General features: G+C 59.6%; 2 protein-coding genes across 2 annotated transcripts; both read left to right on the top strand.

Annotated features, from left to right (window-relative positions):
• Nucleotides 1–2,781: 2,781 nt before the first annotated feature.
• Nucleotides 2,782–12,969, top strand: WDR81 (WD repeat domain 81). Its single transcript, XM_075561218.1, has 10 exons — nucleotides 2,782–6,514; nucleotides 6,800–6,907; nucleotides 7,036–7,226; nucleotides 7,309–7,499; nucleotides 7,933–8,098; nucleotides 8,179–8,344; nucleotides 9,108–9,818; nucleotides 10,416–10,561; nucleotides 10,804–10,983; nucleotides 11,815–12,969. The coding sequence occupies exons 1-10, from the start codon at nucleotides 2,911–2,913 to the stop codon at nucleotides 12,133–12,135; spliced, it is 5,784 nt and encodes a 1,927-aa protein (XP_075417333.1). The 5' UTR covers nucleotides 2,782–2,910; the 3' UTR covers nucleotides 12,136–12,969.
• A 145-nt stretch (nucleotides 12,970–13,114) lies between these two features.
• Nucleotides 13,115–18,921, top strand: SERPINF2 (serpin family F member 2). Its single transcript, XM_075561219.1, has 8 exons — nucleotides 13,115–15,118; nucleotides 15,386–15,448; nucleotides 15,577–15,823; nucleotides 16,294–16,437; nucleotides 16,573–16,776; nucleotides 17,154–17,296; nucleotides 17,567–17,771; nucleotides 18,338–18,921. The coding sequence occupies exons 1-8, from the start codon at nucleotides 15,056–15,058 to the stop codon at nucleotides 18,760–18,762; spliced, it is 1,494 nt and encodes a 497-aa protein (XP_075417334.1). The 5' UTR covers nucleotides 13,115–15,055; the 3' UTR covers nucleotides 18,763–18,921.
• Nucleotides 18,922–23,798: the final 4,877 nt, after the last annotated feature.

The raw sequence follows: 23,798 nt of genomic DNA, 5'->3' as shown, positions 1-23,798 counted from the left end.
GAGGAGCCGATGAAGCAATCTGAAGTGAAGCAGCCTGAAAGGTCAGCAGTGTGACCCCCACCGTGCACGGGAGAAAGCTTTTGTAGGTACACTCACTCTCGTTCACTGGATTGAGTTGATGCTGACCCATTGCAACCCTCTAGGACAGGGTAGAACTGTCCCGGGAGTTCCTGAGACGAACTCTCTAGAGCAGCGGTTCTCAACCTTCCTCATGCCGCGACCCTTTAATACAGTACCTCATGTTGTGGTGCCCCCCCCAACCATAAATTTATTTTCATTGCTACTTCATCACTGTTGTTTTGCTACTGTTATGAATTGGGTGACCCCTGTGAAAGCGTCATTTTACCTCCAAAGAGGAGGACTTGACCCACAGGTTGAGAACTGCTGCTCTATAGGAGGAGCGTGGCAGTTACATAATCTCCTGTCTATCCTGTCAATTAGATCACAGCCAATGAGGCCTTTGTGTAGACATGGCCTCCTCCTGAGGATTTTGGGATTTCTCCTGTCTTCCTCCCTGGAGGTGGGGGACACACACTCTCTCTCTCTGCTTCAACTTCCTGCCGACAAGACACATGGAGCCATGCTGATAGCAGCCAGCGCCCTGGAGCTAGAGGAGCCACATGGAGACCCACGCCAGCCCTGAGATACTTCTACCGCCACTGGATCCACAAGACTTTCCACTCCCTGGTCTGTGATCTCCCCGCATTCGACATCATTGCATGTGTTGTGTGAGTCCGAAGAGGAAATTATATACCGGTATTGGGCATATGGGCTAATATTGGACTTATGGACTTGATCTGGACTGGTCTGGGAGATTTTCCTAATACACAATTACTCTTTTATATAAAGCTCTTTCTTATCACATATGAGGCTCCTGGATTTGTATCTCTAGTCATCACAGACTAACACAAGTAGAAAGCCCCATCTTGGGGTGGCTGGTGGTTTTGAACTGCTGGCCTTGTGGATGGCAGCTCAGTGCATAACCACTACCCTGCCAAGGCTCTCCATAAACATTTGAACCTTGGACACTCTTTAGGGGCAGCTCTACTGTATCCTGTAAGGTCACTCACTATCATTGGAATCCACTCGATGGTGATGGGCTAGAAGGCCAGGCCTTTCTTCCTCGTTAATCTTAGTCTGGAAGCTACTCTGCCACCTGCTTAACCATGCAGCAATCTGAAAGCCTGTATGGGCAGATGGGTGCTGGCGGCTCCTGCAGTGCGCTGCCCAGGAGGTCTGGGTCTCCTGCCTGCAGAGTGAAAATTCGGCCACTGAACAGATGAGCAGACCAGTGGTGCCCTTAAGCTTTTTCCTCAGTACCTTCTGGGGGCCCCCACACCTCAACATGAAACTCCCACAGAAGGCCAGCCCTGCTTCAAGGAGGGAGACTCAGAAACAACAAACAGAGCCTGTGGTTTCACTGCACACAATGGGCTATCTGTCCTGCGAGCCAGTCCCAACGAAGACCCCCTTGAAGGAGGCTGAGCGGTGTGGTGCCAACTCCCTGGGTTCCTTTTCCTGCCCTGGCTGCACCCTCCCCTTCCAGGAGCACATGCAGCGCCCTGACCACAGCAGGCAGGCTCTGCGGCACCACAGACGCAGGAGGCCTTTGACAGGAAGCCCTGAGGGGGACATTTTCTGCCAAGAACCACAGAACCCTTGAGCTCGGGCCACGGTTCTCCCTCAGATCGCCCAGCATTTCTGTGGTTGCTGTTTTGTCAAGGACTGTGAGAGGGTCGCCAGGAGGTCGGGCCCTGGGTGGAGGGTCTGGACAGCAAGCTGTGAGCCTTGATTCTGCCCCGTGGGCAAGTCCCGTGGGCGTCCCTTGGTTGTCACCTATGACACATAAACGGTAATAACGACCCTCTCTACCACACAGAGTGTGGTGCGGGCCGGACGGAATGCCGCTGATGAGATGCTTTGGAAACTTAAAAAGCGCCTTGTTTGGGAAGCAAGCAAAGCGGAAGACGCTTTGGGCTGTAAAACTTAAGAGTCGGCGGTTCAAACGCATCAGCTGCCCCCCTCCAGCAGCTGAAGCCACTGGGGGGAGCGGGAAAGAGGAAGCTTTGGGCTCCGGTGAAGATTGAGGAAACGCCAGGGCGCAGTCTGCCCTTCCTGTGTTACAGGGTCCCTCTGAGTCAGACCGACTCCATGGCGGTGGGTGGGTGGGTGGGTGGGTGGGGTGGTGGGTCCTTTGGAAGGGAGCAAGGAAGTAGGCGCTGAGCAGACCTGCCGTCAAAAGTGCGGCGCTGCTTTCGACTGGGCAGCCCTACCTGCCCTTTGGCAGGACCTCAGGTGTTCATCTAGAAAACCTGAGCGGGGAGAGCAGCGGGGTCCCCCGGGAACGTCGCCCGCGAGGGTCCGCTTTCGCAAGCGGAACAAAGAAGCGGGGAGGGGAGGCCGGTCAGCATCGCCCTCCCGTGAGCCTACCAGGCTGGCCAGGAGCCCCTTCCCGGCCCAGCGCCCAGCGGAGCCGGGCCGCGCAGTGCCCAGCGGTGGGCAGCGCGGTGGGCAGGGCGGTGCGGCGGCCGGCCCGGCCCTTCGGAACCACGTGCGGTTGTTTCCGTGCCGGGGGTCACGTGACCCGAGTCAGCTGACCCGCCCCGGTAGCGCTCGGCGCGGGCGCCCTGCAGCCCCGGCCCCGCCGCGCCGCGCCCGGAGCGCCGCGTCTCCAGACGGGTGAGCGCGACCCCCGCCCTCCCCTGCTCGCCCCCTGGCCGCCCCAGCCGCCCCAGCCGCCTTCCTTCCCGCCCGCCCGTCCCATTCCGCCCGCCTGGCACCCCGGAAGCGTCGCGAGGAGGGCCCCGCGCTGCCCCCAGCTGGCCCGGAGGGGACGGCCCAGGGGAGCCAGGGGCAGGAAGTCCATCTCACCGCCGGGCCCCAAGGCTGCCCCCCGCCCCGCGCGCGCACATGGAGGGGCTGCTCCGGAGCGTGGAGCGGGACCTGAACATCGATGTCCGGCAGCTGGCTCTGGCCCCGGCGGGCACCCATGTGGTGGCCTTAGTGCCTGTGCGCTGGCTGGCCAGTCTCCGCGAGCGCCGGCTGCCCCCGGGCCCCTGTCCCCGGGCCGAGGGCCTGAGTGAGGCGGAAGTCCGGACACTCCTGCAGCGCTCCGTGCAGAGGCTGCCCCCCGGCTGGACGCGCGTGGAGGTGCACGGGCTGCGGAAGCGGAGGCTTTGCTACTCCATAGCCGGGGCCCTGCCCTTTGAGGAGGGTTCCTGCTGCCCGGAGACCTTCACTCGCTTCATGCAGGATGTGGCTGCGCAGAATTATCGCAACCTGTGGCGCCACGCGTACCACACCTACGGGCAGCCGTATAGCCATAGCCCGCCCCCCTCTGCTGGGCCTGCCCTGGAGGCAGTAAGGCAGGCTCTGCAGAAGGTCTATGGTTGCACCTTCGTGCCAGTGGGGGAAGGCGCAACCCAATGCCCAGCATATGCCAGAGATGGGCCCTGCCCAACTCGAGCCAGCCCAGCCTGCCCCAGCCTTCTGCGGGCTGAAGCCCTGCTGGAGTCGCTAGAGATGCTTTACGTGGTCCATCCGTATGTGCAGTTCTCCCTGCATGATGTGGTCACCTTCAGCCCTGCCAAGCTGACCAACAGCCAAGCCAAGGTGCTCTTCATTCTCTTCCGGGTGCTGCGGGCCATGAAGGCCTGTCACCTCCGGGGGCTGGCCTGCGGGGCCCTGTCTTTGCACCACATCGCTGTGGATGAGAAGCTCTGTAGCGAGCTCCGGCTGGACCTGAGTGCGTATGAGCGGCCCTTGGAGGACGAAGACCCAGAGAGCCCTGGAGCAGGGGAGAGGCCGGGCCCTGAGCCTGGGCACGGGGGGGAAGTAGGGCCTGGGTGTCTCACCTGCCAGGAGGAACTTAGGAACCTCGTGGGAGACTGGGTCCATGGCCGCATCAGCAACTTCCACTACCTCATGCAGCTGAACCGGTTGGCCGGGCGGCGGCAGGGCGATCCCAACTACCACCCGGTGCTGCCTTGGGTAGTGGACTTCACCACGCCCCATGGGCGCTTCCGAGACCTGCGCAAGTCCAAGTTCCGCCTCAACAAGGGCGACAAGCAGCTGGATTTCACCTACGAGATGACGCGACAGGCGTTTGTGGCCGGTGGTGCCGGCGGCGGGGAGCCCCCGCACGTGCCGCACCACATCTCAGACGTGCTCTCTGACATCACGTACTATGTGTACAAGGCTCGGCGCACCCCCCGCGCAGTGCTCTGTGGCCACGTCCGGGCGCAGTGGGAGCCCCACGAGTACCCCGCCAGCATGGAGCGCATGCAGAGCTGGACCCCCGATGAGTGCATCCCTGAGTTCTACACAGACCCCTCGATCTTCTGCTCCATCCATCCTGACATGCCTGACCTGGATGTGCCAGCCTGGTGCCGCTCCAGCCAAGAATTTGTGGCTGCCCACCGAGCGCTGCTAGAGAGCCGTGAGGTGTCCCAGGACCTGCACCACTGGATTGACCTCACTTTCGGCTACAAGCTGCAGGGCAAGGAGGCGGTGAAGGAGAAGAACGTGTGTCTGCACCTGGTGGACGCCCACACGCACCTGACCAGCTATGGGGTCGTGCAGCTCTTCGACCAGCCGCATCCTCAGCGCCTGGCTGGCACGCCCTCCCTGGCCCCCGAACCTCCGCTTATCACCCGGCTGTTGGTCCAGCCCGTCCAGGAGACCACCGGCCGGGAGGACTTGCCAGGACAGCCGGCCAATGGGGTGAGGAGGCTGGTTTTGGAGGCGACTCCTTGTGAGGCAGGCTGGACCAGGGACAGGCCGGGGGTGGGGGAAGATGACTTGGAGCAGGCCATGGAAGCTCTGGATTCCATCTCCCTCCCTGGGAAAGTGGGCGACCAGCTGGGGTCCGCCTCTGCCAGCCAAGTCCCCGCCGGCCTCCTGGCCTTTGCCGTCACCGCAGCCTCTCGCCCAGGCCGCAGGAGTAAAGCTGCTGGGAACGAGCCTGGGGAGAGCGAGGAGGGGAAGATCCTTCTTCCTGAGGGCTTCAATCCCGTGCAGGCTCTGGAGGAGCTGGAGAAACTGGGCCATTTCCTGAGCAAAGGCCTGGGTGGCCGGTTGGACGTGCCTGCGCAACCCCAGGTCCGGCCACCCGTGCAGCTGCGGAACCTCTTCCATCGGGACATGCAGGCGCTGGGGGTCCTGCTGGCTGAGATGGTCTTTGCCACAAGGGTCCGCATGCTGCAGCCTGGCGCGCCTTTGTGGGTACGCTTTCAGGCTGTGCGGGAGCTGTGTATGCGCCACCCCAAAGACGTCCCCGTGTCTCTGCAGCCTGTGCTGGACTCGCTGCTGCAGCTGAGCGGGCGTGAAGGACCCGGGGCTGGAGAGAGGGGCAAGCTGGACCTGCTGTTTGAGTACAGGCCCGTCTCCCAGGGCCTGCCCCCGCCCTGCCCGGCCCAGCTGCTCAGCCCCTTCAGCTCCGTGGTCCCCTTCCCGCCCTACTTTCCGGCGCTGCACAAATTCATCCTCCTGTACCAGGCCAGGCGTGTGGAGGACGAGGCTCAGGGCCGAGAGCTGGTGTTTGCTCTGTGGCAGCAGCTGGGCCCGGTGCTGAGTGACATCACCCCTGAGGGCCTGGAGATCCTGCTTCCCTTTGTGCTGTCTCTCATGTCCGAGGAGCACACTGCTGTCTACACGGCCTGGTACCTCTTTGAACCCGTCGCCAAGGCGCTGGGCCCCAAGAATGCCAACAAGTACCTACTGAAACCGCTCATTGGTGCCTACGAGAACCCGTGCCGGCTCCACGGCCGCTTCTACCTGTACACGGACTGCTTTGTGGCCCAGCTTATGGTGCGCCTGGGCCTGCAGGCTTTTCTGGTCCACCTGCTGCCCCACGTCCTGCAGGTGCTGGCTGGTGGGGAGGTCTCCCCAGAGGAAGGGAAGGGCCTGGCCGGGGCTGCGGAGGATGAGGAGAGTGGGCTGGCCGGGGCTGGGCCCGGGCCCTGTGCCTTTAGGGAGGAGATGCCAATGGATGGGGAGCCTGAGGCCGCCTCCTCGGGCCTGGGGCTGCCGGACTACACATCCGGCGTCAGCTTCCACGACCAGGCCGACCTCCCGGAGACCGAGGACTTCCAAGCCGGGCTGTATGTGGCCGAGTCGCCGCAGCCCCCGGAGGCTGAGGCCATGAGCCTGGGCCGGCTGAGTGACAAGAGCAGTGCCAGCGAGGCGTCCCTGGGTGAGGAGCAGGCCGTGGACGAGGGCGGCGCCCCTGTGGACAAGAGCAGCCTCCAGTCAGGGGACAGCAGCCAGGACCTGAAGCAGAGCGAGGGCTCAGAGGAGGAGGAGGAGGAGATGGATGAGGAGGAGGAAGGCTGCGTGGTGTTAGAGGAGGAGGGGGACGGGGAGCAGGACGAGGTCACTGTCACCCCCGAGCTTGCCCTCTCCGACACGGTGCTGTCCATGGACACGGTGGAGGCTGGGGGCCGGACCCACGAGGAGGAAGAGGAAGAGCCGCTGGCCGAGCAGGTGGAGGGCAAAGAACAGAAGATCCTCCTTGGTGAGTCAGGGTGGGGGATGGGGTGGTGTCTGGGCAGGGCCGGCCCAGCTCTCAGCCCACCTGCCCTCGCCTGTCACACAGTGAGCACCTGCTCTGGGCCTGGGCCTAAGGGTGGTGGGGCGGCAGAGCTGCAGGCTGGAACTCGCAGGCAGAGGAGAGGGGTGTGGTGGGGTGATGAGGGCTAGGCGGGGCCCCTGAGCAGAGTCGCTGCCAGAGATGGCGGGTGGGGGGTGCAGGGAAGCCGGGTGCTATCTGGTGAGCTCAGGGCCTGCTCCCACCCTGCAGATACAGCCTGCAAGATGGTCCGTTGGCTGTCTGCCAAACTTGGTCCAACTGTGGCCTCCCGCCACGTGGCCCGGAACCTGCTCCGCCTGCTGACATCTTGTTATGTGGGTAAGGCCGTGGTCCGTGCCATCGCTGTTGCCGGGCTATTGCTTCCACTGTCCCTTGCCTCCCGGGCCCCGGTCTGTATGTCTCCCTGCCTTCCTTGCTACTCCAGGCAGCTGGCTCCTCTTTTGCAGGGCCCACTCGGCAGCAGTTCACGGTGAGCAGTGGCGAGAGCCCCCCGCTGAGTGCTGGGAACATATACCAGAAAAGGCCGGTGCTCGGTGACGTGGTGTCGGGGCCTGTGCTCAGCTGCCTCCTCCACATCGCCCACCTGTATGGGGAGCCCGTCCTCACCTACCAGTACCTGCCCTACATCAGTTACCTGGTCAGTCACTGGCCAGGGGGAGGGGGGAGGCTGGGAAGCTCTGGGGGTGGAAGGGAAGCATTCATTTGCCGTGTGGCCCTAGGTGGCCCCTGGTGGCACTTCAGGCCCCACCCGACTGAACAGCCGCAAGGAGGCCGGGCTTCTGGCAGCAGTGACCTTGACCCAGAAGCTCATCGTGTACCTCTCGGACACCACCCTCATGGACATCCTCCCCCGCATCAGCCACGAGGTCCTGCTGCCCGTGCTCAGCTTCCTTACGTCCCTCGTCACGGGGTAGGCCTCTGCCCAGGGAGACTCTCGGAGGGGCCTGGGACACGGGGGAGGCTGGGTGCCAGGAGGGGCCCTGAGTGGCCGGAGCCGCTTGCACTTGGCTGCAAACCCACCCTGTGATGCCATGGTAGAAAGGCCTGGCGACTTCCTCGTCAAGATCGCAGCCCAGAAAACCTAGTGGAGCTCTGTGCTCATCTGGAAACACATGGGGTCGGTCCGCATGAGTCCTGATGGTCACAGGCTTGGTGTGTTTTGTTTCCAGCTGGGGGTTGGGGAGTACATCCTGAATCCCGGGTAGGGTTTCTAAGTGTGTGACCCTGAGCAGGCCGCCCACCCTCACCCCACAGCCTGGTTCAGAAAGGCTGGCCTTGCAGAGCTGCCGGTAGTTGGCTGAGGTCCTCCGGGTGGGCACTAAGCTGGTGTGCTCCCTCCCCAGCTTCCCGAGTGGAGCCCAGGCCCGCACTGTCCTGTGTGTGAAAACCATCAGCCTCATCGCCCTCATCTGCCTGCGCATAGGACAGGAGATGGTCCAGCAGCACCTGAGCGAGCCCGTGGCCACCTTCTTCCAGGTCTTCTCCCAGCTGCATGAGCTCCGGCATCAGGTGAGCGGGCCTGCTGGCCTGGCTGTGGGGCGAATTGGGGCAGCTACGGGGGTGCTGGGCTGACTGCTTGCCGCCCCCAGAACCTGAAGTCAGATCCCGTGGGCCATGGCGAGGGCCAGTTGCCGGAGGTGGCCTTCTCTAACGGGCAGCAGCGGCCTGTGGACCCCAGCCTGCTGGAGGAGCTGCAGAAGGTGTTCACCGTGGAGATGGCCTACACGATCTACGTGCCCTTCTCCTGCCTGCTGGGTACTGTCCCCCGGGGCCAGGGGGACAACCTTTGTGGCTTCCTCTCACCCCTAGGAGGGCCCCATGCTTCCCCTGACCCCACAAGCAGCAGTGGCTGTTGAGTAAGTTGTCTTGACCAGAGTCAAGGGGTTCAGCCTCATATGCGGACTCCCACGGTGATGTGTAAACGGGGACGGCATATTGGCCAGCAGGAAAGGCAGTGGGCCTAGCCAGTAGTATTGGGGCTCCTTAGGGACAGGCAGGGGGAGCCAGGTGGATGTTGGACAGTCTCTAGGAGCCATCTGAGAGGGAATGGGTGTAAAGCCGGCAGCCCAGGAAACCATGTGGGCAGCTCCTCCTTGCAGCAAGAAGTTTCCAGCCGCATCGGCCATGGCGGTGCTGCTTGTCTAGAGGCCAAGCCCTGGCCGTTTGTGTGTATCGCCTGTGATTAGGTGTCTCTGCCGAAACAAGAGCTTGGTGAGGTCAGAGAAGCAGCTGTCCTGTTTACTGCTCTCCACCTGGTTGTGCCGGCCCCGCTGTGGGCATGTACACAGGCTGGCACGTGCATGAGCACAGGCACAGGGCCAGCAGGTGCCACGGGCACTGCTCTGTTCCTCTGTACTGAAAGGGCAGAGCCACACGTACACAGGCGAAGAACAAGGTGGCCAGTGACTCAGCCAGTCCCTTGCCCTGCCTCCGATGGTCCCCGGGCCTCCGGAGGGGGAGGGGGTGGCAGCTCCATGCCACTTCCCCTGGACTTAGAATAGCTCTTACTTCTCTGCAGGTGACATCATCCGGAAAGTCGTCCCCAACCATGAGCTGGTTGGGCAGCTGGCGGGGCTGTACTTGGAAAGCATCCGCCTGAGCAGTTGCAGCCCTGCGAGCATGGCACCAGCCATGCCCAGCAGCGGCCCTGAGTGGGATGCCCAGGGCAGGGCCTGCCCCCATGATGACAGCCACTCAGGGACCTTTGGGAGCGTCCTGGTTGGGAATCGTATCCAGATCCCCACAGACTCGCAGCCTGAGAGTCCCGGCCCACTTGGCCCCAGCTGCGGGGTGGGTAGCGGGGGCCTGAGCGGCAGCGGCAGCGGCAGCAGCGGCATTGGCGAGGACCACGCCCTGAAGCGGGAGCTGCCACGCAGTGCCCACGGGCTGAGCGGGAACTGGCTGGCGTACTGGCAGTACGAGATTGGCGTGAGCCAGCAGGACGCCCACTTCCACTTCCACCAGATCCGCCTGCAGAGCTTCCCCGGCCACTCGGGGTCTGTCAAGTGCGTGGCGCCCCTGAGCAGCGAGGACTTCTTCCTGAGCAGCAGCAAGGACCGGACGGTGCGCCTCTGGCCGCTGTACAACTACGGGGACGGCACCAGCGAGACCGCCCCGCGCCTGGTCTACACCCAGCACCGCAAGAGCGTCTTCTACGTGGGCCAGCTGGAGGCCCCACAGTACGTGGTGAGCTGTGACGGGGCTCTGCACGTCTGGGACCCCTTCACAGGTGAGCGGGCCCAGGTGAGGCCTGTTCTGCTGCCGTCAGCCTGTGCCCTGCAGGAGTGGGGGTGGGGTGGGAGCTGACGTGGCATGGGGAGTGGGGGGCCATTGCACAGAGGAGCCGTGAAGGCTTGGAGTCTGTTGGACCTGAGTTTGAATGGAGGGCCCTTGAGTAAGTCACTTGGCAGCTGCAAGCACCCCTGTGCGCACCTGGAGATTAGTTGCAGGGGTCGGGGTGGGGGGGGATCAGGAACACTAGGCCAGCGGGTCATAGTCCCACCCCAGGCACTCACTGGGTGTTTGGAAAATGGCTGTTGGTGTCCAGTTGGGCATTGCCTAAGACTGAGGTAGCCTTTGGTCAGAGGGTGCTGTGTAAAGCCAAGAGCTTCCTTTGAGGACAGGGGCCTGGCCTTGCCATGGAATCAGGAACGTGGAAGGCCATGAAAACATCTTGACCCTTTTTCAGAGGCCCCCGGAGCCTCCAGCCGTAGGATGCTGGGTCTGGGGTAGCCAGAGAGCCAGGCAGGGGGATTGGCAGGCTAGGAGGGCACCAGGGTTTGGCACCCGCTGCTGGGACCCAAATCCACTGCTCGCCTCCTCCCAGGGAAGGCTCTTCGCACCATGGAGCCATCGGATGGCCGGGTGCCCCTGACTGCCGTGGCTGTCATGCCCGCCCCACACACCAGCATCACCATGGCCAGCTCGGACTCCACCCTGCGCTTCATGGACTGCAGAAAGCCTGGCCTGCAGGTCTGTCCACAGGGCCACCTGGCAGGGCTGGATGAGGCGTCCACAGAGAGATAGCTAGGATGTGGTCCCTCGACAGCGAGTCCTAGGGCGGGGACGTTGCCTGTGATGGGAGGCGGGAGGAGCAGGAGGATACAGGGCGTTTCCCAGCGGCTGGCTTTGGGCTCGGCCAGTGGGGTAGGACCCATAGGAGAGGCAGTGTGGCGGCCGACAGGCAGCCCCTCACTGTCTCCCTCTCCCTGCAGCATGAATTCCGCCTGGGTGGCGGGCTGAACCCTGGGCTTGTGCGCTCCCTGGCCGTCAGCCCCAGTGGCCGCAGTGTGGTGGCTGGCTTCTCCTCGGGCTTCATGGTGCTGCTGGACACCCGGACCGGCCTAGTTCTGCGTGGTTGGCCAGCCCACGAGGGGGACATCCTGCAGATCAAGGTGAAAGTCCAAGTCCCCTGATCCTTGCAGCCCAGGCTGCCCCTGTCCCTGCCACATCCCTCACCTCTTTGGACGCCTGCTCAAGGACAGAGGGGCAGGGCCAGCTCAGGAAACGGCCAGCCGGCAGGGGCAGGGGCAGGAGCCAGGGCCAGCGCTGACTCGGCTGCTTCCTGGAGAGGCTCTAATGAGTAACTCTTGTCCATATTTGCCTTACTTGGAGGGTCAGGGGTCGGGTCCTGTCCGTGACCTAGCTCGCTCTGGTTAAACTGAGTCCAGTGGAGAGGCTGCTGACAGTCCTCAGCCCACAGGACACAGTTCATGGCCCCTTGTGGGCAGGGCAGACCTACGTTACCTGTGGGAGGATTTCTCCAGGTAACTGGGACTCTTGCCTCTTGGACGGAGGCCAGGGACCAGGGGCCAGGCACTGCCACTGTTACTGCTGAGGGCTGGCTGCTCCGGGCTCCCTTCAGGGCCCCTGAAATCCAGGTGCTCCAAAGCCTCACCTTCTAAGAAGGCGCTGGGACTCTGGGCCAACCTGGGGGTGGGCTCTGGTTCTGCCATTTGCTCACTTTGTAACCTTGGGCTGATTGCTTAATGCCACCTCTCCCACCCCCACCCCCAGCCTCCGTTTCCTCCTCTGCAAAACAGGGGCAGGATTATTCGGGAATTACACCCACAACACTGCATCGCCCCTGTGTGATGTGTAGTAAGTTGTCAGGTGTGGCGGAGACCAGGTTAGCCCTGTTCAGCACTTGGGTGTTCCCAGTGAGGGGCTGCGCTGCGAGATGGGAAGCCCCCTTGCTGAGGCTCCCCTATCCCCACCCCCTGCAGGCAGTGGAGGGCAGCATCCTGGTCAGCTCTTCCTCCGACCACTCGCTGACCGTCTGGAAGGAGTTGGAGCAGAAGCCCACGCACCACTACAAGTCGGCATCTGACCCCATCCATACCTTTGACCTATACGGCAGCGAGGTGGTCACTGGCACTGTGGCCAACAAGATTGGCGTCTGCTCGTTGCTCGAGCCTCCCTCCCAGGCCACCACCAAGCTCAGCTCCGAGAACTTCCGGGGCACGCTCACCAGCCTGGCCTTGCTGCCCACCAAGCGCCACCTCCTGCTGGGCTCGGACAATGGTGTCATTCGCCTCCTGGCTTAGTGGGCCTGGGTTGGGGGTCCCACCCCCATGGAGTGTACCTCCCACTCTTGGTCCCCACCTGGTTTTTCCCTGTAGGCGGGCCTTGGGTCCCATTCCCTGTGGACCCACCTGGCCCGCCAGCTGGGACCGCCAACTGGGCTGTGCCCAGGGTCCCTGAAGCCCCAAAGCCACCAAGGCTGCCCGAAGGTGTTTTATGAGTACTCCAGGCTTGGTGAGATGCTGCCCCCAGCCAGCAGGGGTGAGCGGGAGACCAGGGGCTGTAGCTGCTGCTCCTGCTTCAGCCAAGAAATCCCACCCCGACCCCTTACTGGACTCCCTCTGTCCCTGTTCCACAAGGATAAGGATACTCCCCCGTCCAGGGCACTGATGGTGCTGACTCTAGCCTTGGGGGGTTGGGGGTACTCGCCGCGGTCCAGGAGTTAGGGCTCTGGTGTGAGGTGTTAGTGTCCACCCAGCCAGACCCTGCCCAGCAAGGGACCAGTGGGGGGTAGAGGGAGGGAGGTATCGGCCCCATGGGAGGGAAGATGGGCTGGGTCAGCTGTTGCCAGCCAAGCAGGACCCCACCCCACCCACAGTGTTTGTGCCTTGAGCTAAGGAGGTGGCCCGGAGGCACACAACCTCTCTGAGGCATGGAGGGCCCAAGAGTCTGAGAGAGCGCGTATGGGCGGAGGAATTGTCTCTGCCCCTGCAGTCTTACAGGGGAAGGGAGACCAGGCTTTCCCGTCTGCACCGGCGTAGATGAGGTCGTAGATGAGGTCTGAGACTCGGCCTGGCTGCCTCCTCGCTATTTGCAATAGCTGTAAATAGGACCATTAAAACTTTGAAAGAGCTGTGGAGTGGCGTGAGGCGGTGCTTGATGGTGGTGGCAGGGGGGCCATTGAGACCCAGCAGCCTCTGGGGTGCGGGGAGCGGTGAATGGCTCTGTGGGCGGCATGAAGTAGGGGCTTTGGTGTGTGCAGCCCCAGACCCGTTTCTGGAACCATCACCCTTGGGGTGGTTCAGAAGGCATTGCTCAGAGAGGCCCCAGCCCTAGACTGGCTTCTCTCTACACTCTCCTTGCTCCCCACTAGGCTGCAGGCAGCAAGTGGATGCTGGCTGGGAGGGCTGGAAGGCAGCTCCTCTTCCCTCCCCTGGGCTGGATGGGGAGGGGAGGATATTGGATGCAGGGACCTAGGTGTGTCCCTGGTCCTAGCTCTGTGGCCTTGGGGAGGCTGTGGAAGCTCTCTGAGCATGGCGAAAACAGGCCCCAGAGGGCCCCTGGGAAGCTTGACATAGGGCTGGCCCTGCACTTCCAGCCCTGCCCTCACCTGACCAGGCCCAGCTTCCTCCATTGTCTCCCTGACCCTTCTGTCTCCAGAAGTGGGTGAGATCCAAACCTAGGGGGACTCCAGGGTCTGCTTGCGGGTCAGGTGCCTGGGGGAAAAGGGGCTTCTGGCCACAAAATCAATGTTTACCTGGATGTGCTTGTCAATATTTACCAGAAGAGAGAGCGTTCGGGAAAGGGGTTGGCTCCGAGCAAAGGTCCTGGTGGGAGGGGAGGGCCCGGCAGAGCAGAGCGTGGGAGCACCCGCGAGACCAGAGGAACATTGGAACGGTGTGTGCAGCAGCAAGGAGCCTGCAGAGGTACGGCTGCTCCGGGGCCAGGAGAGGAGCTGGGCGTTGGTGCCGGCTGCTGTGCTTGGTCAGGAGGCCTGCGGATTGGAGTCCCAGACTCTGGGGTGGTGAGAAGCCAAGGCTGGCCCTCTGCGGGGAGCCCAGGTGGGAAGGGGCAGGTGCTTGGTGTCACCCTCGGGGACCTGAAGAACTGAAGGCCTTCTCGTGTGAAGAACACTCAAGGCCAAGGACTCTGCCTAGGGTGGAGGTGCAGGGGTAGGGGTGATAGGTCATCTCAATGACGTGGCCCTAAGATCGGTGGTGGCCCTGCTCTGGGACCCCTTCTGGGGCTGGTCTATCTTCCCAGGTTAGACCCGCCCATTCCAGGGTCACCCAGAAGCCTGGTTTCCCTGAGCTGGCTTTGGACAGGGCGACAATAGCGAGGCCTGTTACCCCCCCCCCCAAAGTCCAAGGATGGCTCTGGCTGGAGTCATTCATTGGGCCGCTACTGGGCCAGCAGGGCAGCTCTCAGGTCCACCCCCTGTGTAGAAAGAGGGCCACGGGACCACACACCTGCCCTCCCAGAGCAAGGCTGGCTGTGGCAAAGCAGGCTGGGTAGGAACTCTGGCAGTGGAGGAAGACCTGTTTTTTTTGGGTGTGTGTGTGTGTGTGTTGTTTCCGGGTAGACTACCTATAAGGAGGGGACCCAACATCGGTCATGATGGAACGCCAATATGGTCACAATGGAACGCCAAGCATCACACTTGGTGTTTACCAAACCGAACCCACTGCCATAGAGAGGAGTCCGCCTCCTGGCTGCTCCCGGTTTCAAACTACTGACCTTTAGTGCTCCTTCGGTGTTTCCAAACAGTCGTCTGGCAGGAACCCTGGTGGTGCTGTGGGCTAAGTGTTGGACTGCTAATCACAAGGTTGGCGGTTCGAACCCACCCATAGATGTGCAGGAGAAAGGTAAGGCTGGGTGCTCCTGTAAGGATTCAGAAACCCCACGGAGAGTAGGAAGCTTCCGTGGCAGTGGTTTGCGGTGGGCACTTTGGTGAAGCTCCCTGGCAGGGGGCAAGCCCGGTGCATAACTCAAGGCCACAGAGAAGGGCTTTTTTGGGCATTTCACAGTATTTCATCTCCATTAGCCCCAATATTCTCTGCTACAAGAAATTAAAACCCAAGTCCTGGGAGGAGCCCTCCCCCAGCATCTCAGAGCTGGATGTAGGTCTGCAGTCCACTGTGTGTGGCAGATTGCATTCGGAAGGCTGGGCATGGAGGGGTGTGTGGGGTGGGAAATGAGGCTTCCTGTCCCCAACACAGGAACATGACGCTACTCTGGGGGTTTCTGGTGCTCAGCTTGTCCTGCCTGCAAGGCCCCTGCTTGGTGGTGAGGAGAGGTGCCCGCCCAGGGGGTGGGGGAAGGCAGGTGTGGGAGAGGTGGAGAGGTCAGAGGGACGGAGCTGGGAGGGGAGGGGGGAGGGGATGGGGTTGAGGCAGGGTTTGGCTCTGGCAGGGACTCCTTCCTTCCCCCTTCCCTCCTCTCTCTAGTTCTTTTGAGCACGCTGGAGACCTATGGGGTGGTGGTGGTGTGTGTGTGTGTCTGTGTGTCTGCCACTGGAAGGACCACTCGCCATCTGCTTCCTTCCCTTGGCAGCTCACCAGGGCGCAGGCCCAGGAGAAGCTGCTCCCTCTTCCCCTCCTCGAAGTAGTCAACCAGGTACAACCGGGGCAGGGACTGTGGGAGATGGGCGGGGCCAGAGGAAGGAAGACCAATCACCCGGGCTAGGGGCGTGGCCTCAGCGGAAATGGGCGTGGTCCCCTGAGTGCCCCCTCTCACTCCTCCAGGACTCGGATAAGCTCCTGCCATCTGCTAGCCCCAGAGAGACCTTCGACCCAGAACCTGGCGCCGACTCCCCAAAGGAAAGGGCCCCAGGGGAATGCAAGGGGACCCCAGAGCAGACTCGAAGGCTGGCCCGGGCCTTGATGGCCTTCACCACAGACCTGTTCTCGCTGGTGGCCCAGACGTCCACCAGCCCCAATCTCGTCTTGTCGCCCTTGAGTGTGGCCCTTGCACTGTCTCAAGTGGCACTAGGTACTGCAGTTACCCCTGCCCAGACGGTCAGAGCTGGGAGGCCAGTAGGAAGCCAGTCCCCTGAGTTTAGCAGTGGGGAGCTCCCTCATCAGGGTCTCTGGGGTGTCTGGTGAAAATGCCCACTCGGGCCTTGCCACAAGTCTCTGTGAATCAGAATCCTGCGGGGTGGGGTAGGGGCTTGGGGCCAGGGAGCAGCCTGGTCACAAGTGCCCTGAGGGTTGAACAGAATCATAGCTACACAGTCCCCCATTGGCCTGGAGGGTCCCGCTGAGGGGAGCAGAGGGCAGAGAGAGATGATGGGGGCCTCTGGTTGTCTTGCCGACCACAGGGGAGCTGACAGCAGGAAATCTCTCCCTGGGTTTGTGTGGGTGGAACTGGAAGGAGCATTGAGCAGTCCTGTGAGGGTGGAGAAGTTCCCCCCTCCCCCCACCCGGCGCTGGCCCCAGCCCACATGGTGGTCCATCGTGTAGGTGCTCGGAACCACACATTGCAGAGGTTGCAGCAGGTATTGCACACAGACTCAGGGCCCTGCCTCCCCCACCTGCTGAGCCGCCTCTGCCAGGACCTGGGCCCGGGGGCCTTCCGATTGGCTGCCAGGATATACCTGCAGAAAGGTGGGTGTGGCGGTCGTGCAACTCCTTGGGGTGGGCAGGGTGGAGGTGGGCTTGACCTTGGCCAGCTTCAGCCCAGCAGGTCCTTCCTGGCTGCGGAGCCCAGAAGCCTGGCAACGGCCTGCCCGCTCTGCGTAGGGTTTCCCATCAAAGAGGACTTCCTGGAAGAGTCGGAGCGGCTCTTTGGCGCAAAGCCCATGACCCTGATGGGAAGGCAGGAGGATGACCTGATGCACATCAACCAGTGGGTGAAGGAGGCCACGGAAGGGAAGATTGAGAACTTCCTCTCGGAGATGCCTGAGAACACTGTGCTGCTGATCCTCAATGCCATCCACTTCCAGGGTGCGGCCCCCGCTCCCCCAGCTCCACCCTTGGCCCCACCATCAGCCTCCTGGGCCCACCCTTTCTGGGATGCTGAGCTGGGCTGGCTCTGGACCCTTCATGAGGCCGGGCTAAGGGAGACTGGGACATAAGGGATGGTGTGGTAGGGAGAGGACCTAAGAGGAAATGGGTAAGCATAGACCCGGGGGTGGGGGTGCTTAGGAGCACTGCACGGCTTGGGGAGGGCACAGCCTAGATCTTTAAACAGACTCCAGGGAAGAGGCCTGGGACTGCCTGGATCCCCAGACACGTGCCTCTTTCTGTGAAGGGGTTTTAGGGGGCTGGGGAGGGCCCCGGGAAGAACCAGCACTGATGGCTTGCGCCCTTGCCTGCTGCAGGCCTGTGGAAGAGCAAGTTTGACCCGAGCCTCACGCAGAGAGCTGCCTTCCACCTGGACGAGCAGTTCACGGTGCCTGTGGACATGATGCGAGCCCACAAGTACCCACTGCGCTGGTTCCTGCGGGAGCAGCCTGAGATGCAGGTCGGCCTGGGCAGGAGGTGGGCAGGGAGTGGGTGGGCTGCTGAGCAGGCCACGGCGCAGCGCAGTCAGGTCCCTAGGACTGGCAAGTCCCTGTGTGTCCCTCAGTTTACAAGGCGTGCAGCTGGTGCGACTCCGTTTTACAGACGGGGCGCAGAAGGCTACCCTGACAACCCCTGCCATTTCTCTGTCTCCACAGCACGTGGTGGCCCAGGCGCCACCTGGGCTTGGGTGTTGGCTGCTCCTCATCTTGTCTCCTTCCTCCTTTGGCAGGTGGCTCGCTTCCCCTTTAAGAACAACATGAGCTTTGTGGTCATTGTGCCTGCTCAGTTTGAATGGAATGTCACCCAGCTGCTGACCAACCTGACCTGGGACTCGCTGAACCAGCCCCTGATGCAGGAGAGGCCCACCGATGTCCAGCTGCCAAAGTTAAACCTGAAACATGAGCTGGACCTGGTGGCCACCCTCAGACAGCTGGGTAGGAAGGCTCGGTGTGGCCTCTCCCCTCCCTTGGGCAGAATGGATGAGGAGGAAGCCTCTTATTGTCAGCAGTGTCTGGGTCAGAGCTAGCCTGGTCTCCAACCCTTTTGGGGGGCCAACGACGACAGATGAAGGGGTTTGTTATGAGCCCCTGGGTCCTCTGTTCTGGGGTGCGCTTGGAAAGTCTTAGGAAAGGAGGGCCTACTCTGGCCAAAGGAACTACAAAGACCCCCAGGTGAGCTTGGGGTGGCCCCACAGAAAGAGAAAGATAAACAGGGGGTTCACTCTGTGATGTACAGACACGCACCCTGGTTTGCTGAGCAACTTCTCTGTGCCAGGCGTTGCCCTAGGCCTGTGCTCACCCTGTGTATAGAGTTGAGACACACCCAGATGAGATGGAAGGGAGCTGCGGGAGGGCTTCCTGGAGGGAACCATAGCTAAAGCTGGGCTTGAAGGTAGCAGAAGTTAGCCAGGCATCTGTGGGCATAGGGTGCTCTCTGGCCGGGGCCATGCCAGCCTGTGTGACTGAGGGCAGCTCTGACCAGCTCTTTGCTGCCCCGGCAGGCCTACAGGACCTGTTCCAGGCCCCAGACCTGCGTGGGATCTCTGACCAGAAGCTGGTGGTGACCAGCGTGCAGCATCAGTCCACCCTGGAGCTCAGCGAGGCCGGTGTGGAAGCCACTGCGGCCACCGGCATAGCCATGTCCCGCATGTCCCTCTTCTCCTTTCGCTTGAACCGCCCCTTTCTCTTCTTCCTCTTTGAGGACACCACCGGCCTGCCCCTCTTTGTGGGCAGCGTGAAGAACCCCAACCCAGGTGCGGAGCGGGAGCACAAGGAGCAGCAGGACTCCCCTGACAGCAGGGACCCTTTCCTGCTCTTCCAGGACCTGAAAGCCTTCCTCCGAGGGGAAAAGTCCTTTGGTCCCGACTTGAAACTGGAGGCACCCCCCTCTGAGGAAGATTACCCCCAACCTAGCACCCCCAAGTGAGGGGCAGCCCCTGCCTGGACACGCCCCTCAAGTCACGTGACTCTTTCCAGCCAGCTTCGTCGGGTGGGAGGGGAGAGGAGCCTTCTTTCCTATCCCCTCCTGGGGGAGGGGGGCTGAGAGGCGCAGGCCTCAGGGAATCCTGCATCATTTCTTTCTTCCAAAGGGTGTCATTTGGGGGGGGGGAAGGGGTGTGGGTGGTCAGGAATGTAGGTTAGGTTTTCCCCTGAGTCCCCAGTGCGGCACTTCCACGTTTGTTTACAAGACAGGGAGGGCCAGGAGGCCGCTTGTGAACGTGTCCCAGGGCACCTGGCTACAGCCGGGCAGATGGCCCTGCTCAGAGCATGGTTCTGGGTGCCAGGTGCAGTGGGTTGGCCCAGCCCCTCCTGAGTCCTCAGAGGGGGGAGGGGTGTCTCACAAACCGGGCTCAAGCGTGGGCATGCTGTGCCTCTGACCACTGGCTCCCTGTGGTCCCAGGGGTGCCAATCCCTCCTAGCCCTCCTTCCTTCCCCTGCTGCCTCGGAACCCAAGGGCCAGGCAGGGATGACCCTCATGTGCTGTGAAGCCTCTTTTGTAGTTTTTGTAGTGATTTTTACACCAACTGAATAAAGAATGAACAGGCAGTGCGGGTGTGGTGTCACCATTCTGGGCCTGGGTGGGAGGGAACAAAGGGGCCTGCAGGGACCATGGGGAGGCCACCAGGCTGAGCCCCCAAGAGGGGCTGCTGTACTTTGGTGCATGTCTGGGCTTGGTGGCCACTGGCCAGCGCTTCTCCTCAGTGCAGTCCCCTCTGACCTCGCGGTCCCTCTCCAGGGCAGCCTCCTCGCACAGGCCAGTTTCTGTGGACATGCCGTGGCGGGCGCGGCAAGGGCTGCTCAGAATAGCGCCAGCCTCCCAGTTGGTAGAGAAGAACTGGCAATTAGGGAGGCTGCGGAATTTCTAATTACATGCCGGCCCCTCTGCCAGGAGCTGGCGCCCGCCAGCCGGGGGCAGGCTGCCGGGAACAGCGGCTCCAGCTGGAGGCTGCCCGTGCCTGAGGATTTAGGGGAACAGTTGGGGGCACTTGGCGCAGGGCCAAGGTTTCCTCTGTCCCACGGGTCAGGAGCTGGGGGCAGTGTGAGCATGCATGCAGGCGGCTGTCGGTGGGTGGGCTTGCTTCCATGGTGGGCCATGTCTGTGGCGGTGGAGGGTACACGTGGCAGCTGCCACCTGTCGCCTGGCGGTGCCGCGCCGACTGACACGGGTCGCTGGAGCAGAGAACTGCAGGCAGTGAGCAAGCAGAGCCTCTGAAAGGGTCGAGACAGCTAAGAAGCCACTGACAGCCGAGTCACTAAGCCCTCCATGATAGCTTTGTGGTAGAATTCTCCTCCTCAAGGCTGGAGACCAGAGTTTGATTCCCACCTCATGCGCAGCCAACGCCCTGTCAGTGGAGGCTTGTGGGTAGCTATGATGCTGGACAGAGTCCAGTGGAACTGCCAGACGAAGACGGCCTACTTCTGAAAGTCAGTTGATGAAAATCCTACAACCGCCAATGGTCCATTCTGAAACTATGCCTGGAGGGGGCAGGGGACTGCGTGGCATTCCGTTCTGCTGTCGCCATACTCTGGGGGCCAACTTGACATCAGCTAACAGCCCATGCACAGCTCTGCCAGGGGTCTTCAAACCCATGGTGTCCCTGCCCATTCTCTGAGCCGTGCGCAGGGATCTGCTTGTCCACATCCTTCCCCGCACCAGCATGGTCGGCTGCTTAAACTCTGCCAATCTGAGGAGTGTGACATATAAACCTCATTATGATTTCAATTTGCATTCTCTTGATTACTAGCGAGGATAAAATCCCTTCTCCTAAATTTACTGGCCACCTAAGATTCTTCTGTGAGTTATCTTGGCTGATTGTCTAATTGTTTTTCTTTGTCTTATTGATAGTTCTTTTTAAAATTTATTTTAATTAATTATTTTATCATTTTATTGGGGGCTCTTACAACTCTTATCACAATCCATACATGCATCCATTGTGTCAAGCACATTTGTACATATGTTGCCATCATCATTCTCAAAACATCTGCTTTCTACTTGAGCCCTTGGTATCAGCTCATTTTTCCCCTTCTTTTCCCACCCACCTCCCTCACGAACCCTTGATAAGTTATAAATTATTATTTTGTCACATCTTGTACTGTCTGGCGTCTCCCTTCACCCACTTTTCTGTTGTCCTTCCCCCAGGGAGGAGGTTATATATAGATCCTTGTAATTGGTTCCCCCTTTCCACGCCACCCTCCCTCCACCCTCCTGGTATTGCCACTCTCAGATAGTTCTTTATATATTAAAGCTGGTAAGGTTTTTGTCAGGTATATGTGTTACAAATATTGTCTTCCACTAAAAGACTCATCTTTCCCCTTTGTGTCTTGGTATCTTTTCATGAACACGTGTCTCTAATTTAAATGCTATCATCCATCTCTGCTCTGGTCATTTGTTTTTTGGGGTGTCTTGGTAAAATCTTTCCTACCCAGAAAGCACAAAGGTCTCCATCTATATCTTCTTGTAAAATGTTTATCATTTTGCCATCTCAACAAGAGGCGTGGTTTGGGGCCTGTGTGTGTGTGTGTATGTGTGTGTTATTATTTTTTAAGCATAAAGTATCTCTAACGTAGGATACACCAGAAAGCGACGAGTGCTTGGCCGCCTCCCGGAAGTGGGGCTGGGTGACCGCAGAGCATTGTGAGGGTGTCTTTTTACTGCATACCTCTTACGGCTTTTTTGAGATGTGACTCATGTGAATAAAAAATTACCTATTCAAAAGTAAGTAAATAATTTAAATAAAAGTCATTAGAAAAGGTTCGGTAGAAACAGAAATAGATTTTCACTTCTAAATCTTTAATGCCCTGGGATTAATTTTTAATTTATTTTTAATTGTGCTAAGTATTGGCATTCGTTTCTATGTGCCAGACAGGGATGCGATTTTAATTTCTCTCATGGAAACTCACTTGTCGTCTCAGTGTCCCAGACAGAGAAGCAGCTCTGGCTGGCTTGTCCTCCTCACCTTTCTGTGCTTAAGAAAAACCAGCACAACAAAACCTGACCGCTGCGTGGCTGGCTCCACTACATCAGGCTTTTAATGGTTGCTTTTTCAGGAGACCGCCAGGCCTCTCTTCAAGGTGCCTCTGAATGGACTTGAACCTCCAACCTTCCCATCAGCAGCCTAGTGGGAACCTGTGGCGCTGCCTAGGGACTCCTTCTCTCAGTCATGTTCATCCTTCAAGGCTTAGTTTAGATTTACACAAAAAAATGGAACTTGCTGTTGGTAGGCGCTGTCCAGCCAGTTCCAACTCACAGTGACGCTTTGTGCAGCGGAACGAAGCAGGCCCAGCCATGTCCCCCTCACAACTGTCCTCACGCTGAGTCCCTTGTTCCACCCGGTGGAGGGTCTGTTCTACTTTATCAAGGACGAGGGCCTATTCCAGGGACTGGTCTCTCTTGATAACATCCAAAGCACAGGAGACCAAGTCTCACGCTCCCAGCTTCTAAGGAGCCTTCCGCCTGCACGTCTTCTAAGACGGATCTGTTTGTTCTTTGGCAGTCAACAGTACTTTCACTGGTCTTCCCAACGCCACTATTCAGACACATCCAGTCTTCGTGTTCCTTGTCCAGCATGTGCATGCACACAAGGTGAGACAAAACACCATGGCTTGGGTCGGGCACACCTGAGTCCTCAGAGGGACGTCTTTTTGCTCTTCACACTTTAGAGAGACCTTGGATAGCAGATCTGCCCAAGGCAATGCGCCATCTGATTTTCTGAGTCCTGTTTCCACGAGCGTGGATTGTGGGGCCAAGGAAAATGAACTACTCAATAACTTCAATCTGTTCTCCACTTATCATGTCTGCTGTCTGTTGGTCCAGCTGCGAGGACTTTTGTTTACTGTCCACTGAACGACAATCCATACTGAAGGCTGTACTCCTTGGACTTTTCTCCGCAATTGCTTCGAGTTCTTGCTTTCAGCAAGCCAGGTTGTTAATAAGCCTCCTTCTAATCATGACTCCATGTTGTTCATGCAGTGAAGCTTCTTGGATTGTTTGTTCAGCATGCACATTGAGTATTGTGACAGGCTACCGCCCTGACACACACTTTCCCAGATTTCAAACCGTGTAGTATACCCGTTCTGTTCAAGTGACAGCCTCTTGGTCCATGCACAGCAGCGGTGGTGTGTTAGGCAGGGTTCTCTAGAGAAATGACACCAGGGCACTTATGATTACCGTATATACTCGAGTATAAGCTGACCTGAATAGCAGCCGAGGCACCTAATTTCACCACAAAAACTGCATTAAAAATGTGCTGAAAAAACTCGGCTTATACTTGAGTATATAGGGTGTGTGTGTCTGTGTGTATAGGTTTATATAGCGAGAAGGAATCTAACAGCAGTACAGAGGGTTCAGTTCAGCTCACTTCTGTGGAACAGTTAATGTACTAGAAGTCCTTCAACTCACGTGGGCTGCCAGGTTCAAGGTCAAGGAAGCAGACAGCAGAGTCCTCCCTGGGGAGTAGAGTCTGCCCACAGGCAGCAAGCAGCAGGGTGAGTCACTAACAGTCAGTAGCTGAGGAGTTTAACGAAGCAGGCCCAGATGGGATATCGAACACAAGTAATGTGAGGTGACAGGATCCACCAGTCTCAAGTTCAAGTGAAGTACGCACCAGCAGAGTGGGGAAGCAGGTCTGGCCATAAGATCCACGGATTGGCCTGGCCACAGGTAGTGTGGCTCACAGGTTGAGGCACAGAACTAGCTACAGCAGCAGCTCTCATGCTTCCAGCATGCTCCAGCACCAGAGAGCGAGAGAGGGGCGGGCCTTGCAGAGCCATTGATCTCTTTGCCCTCCAATCGGACTGTGACATTATTAATCCCACATGTTCCTATTGGCCATGGTGGCATATAAACCTACCTATCACAGATGGGGAATCTTTTTTTTTTTCTGCCAAGGGCTATTTGGATATTTATAATAATTTATAGTCTATATAATATTATGAACTTATTAGCTTGCTATATTTGGTTAA

Source organism: Tenrec ecaudatus, chromosome 10 (assembly GCF_050624435.1).
Source record: "Tenrec ecaudatus isolate mTenEca1 chromosome 10, mTenEca1.hap1, whole genome shotgun sequence".
Taxonomy (NCBI): domain Eukaryota; kingdom Metazoa; phylum Chordata; class Mammalia; order Afrosoricida; family Tenrecidae; genus Tenrec; species Tenrec ecaudatus.
This window is presented reverse-complemented; position numbering and strand designations above follow the sequence as displayed.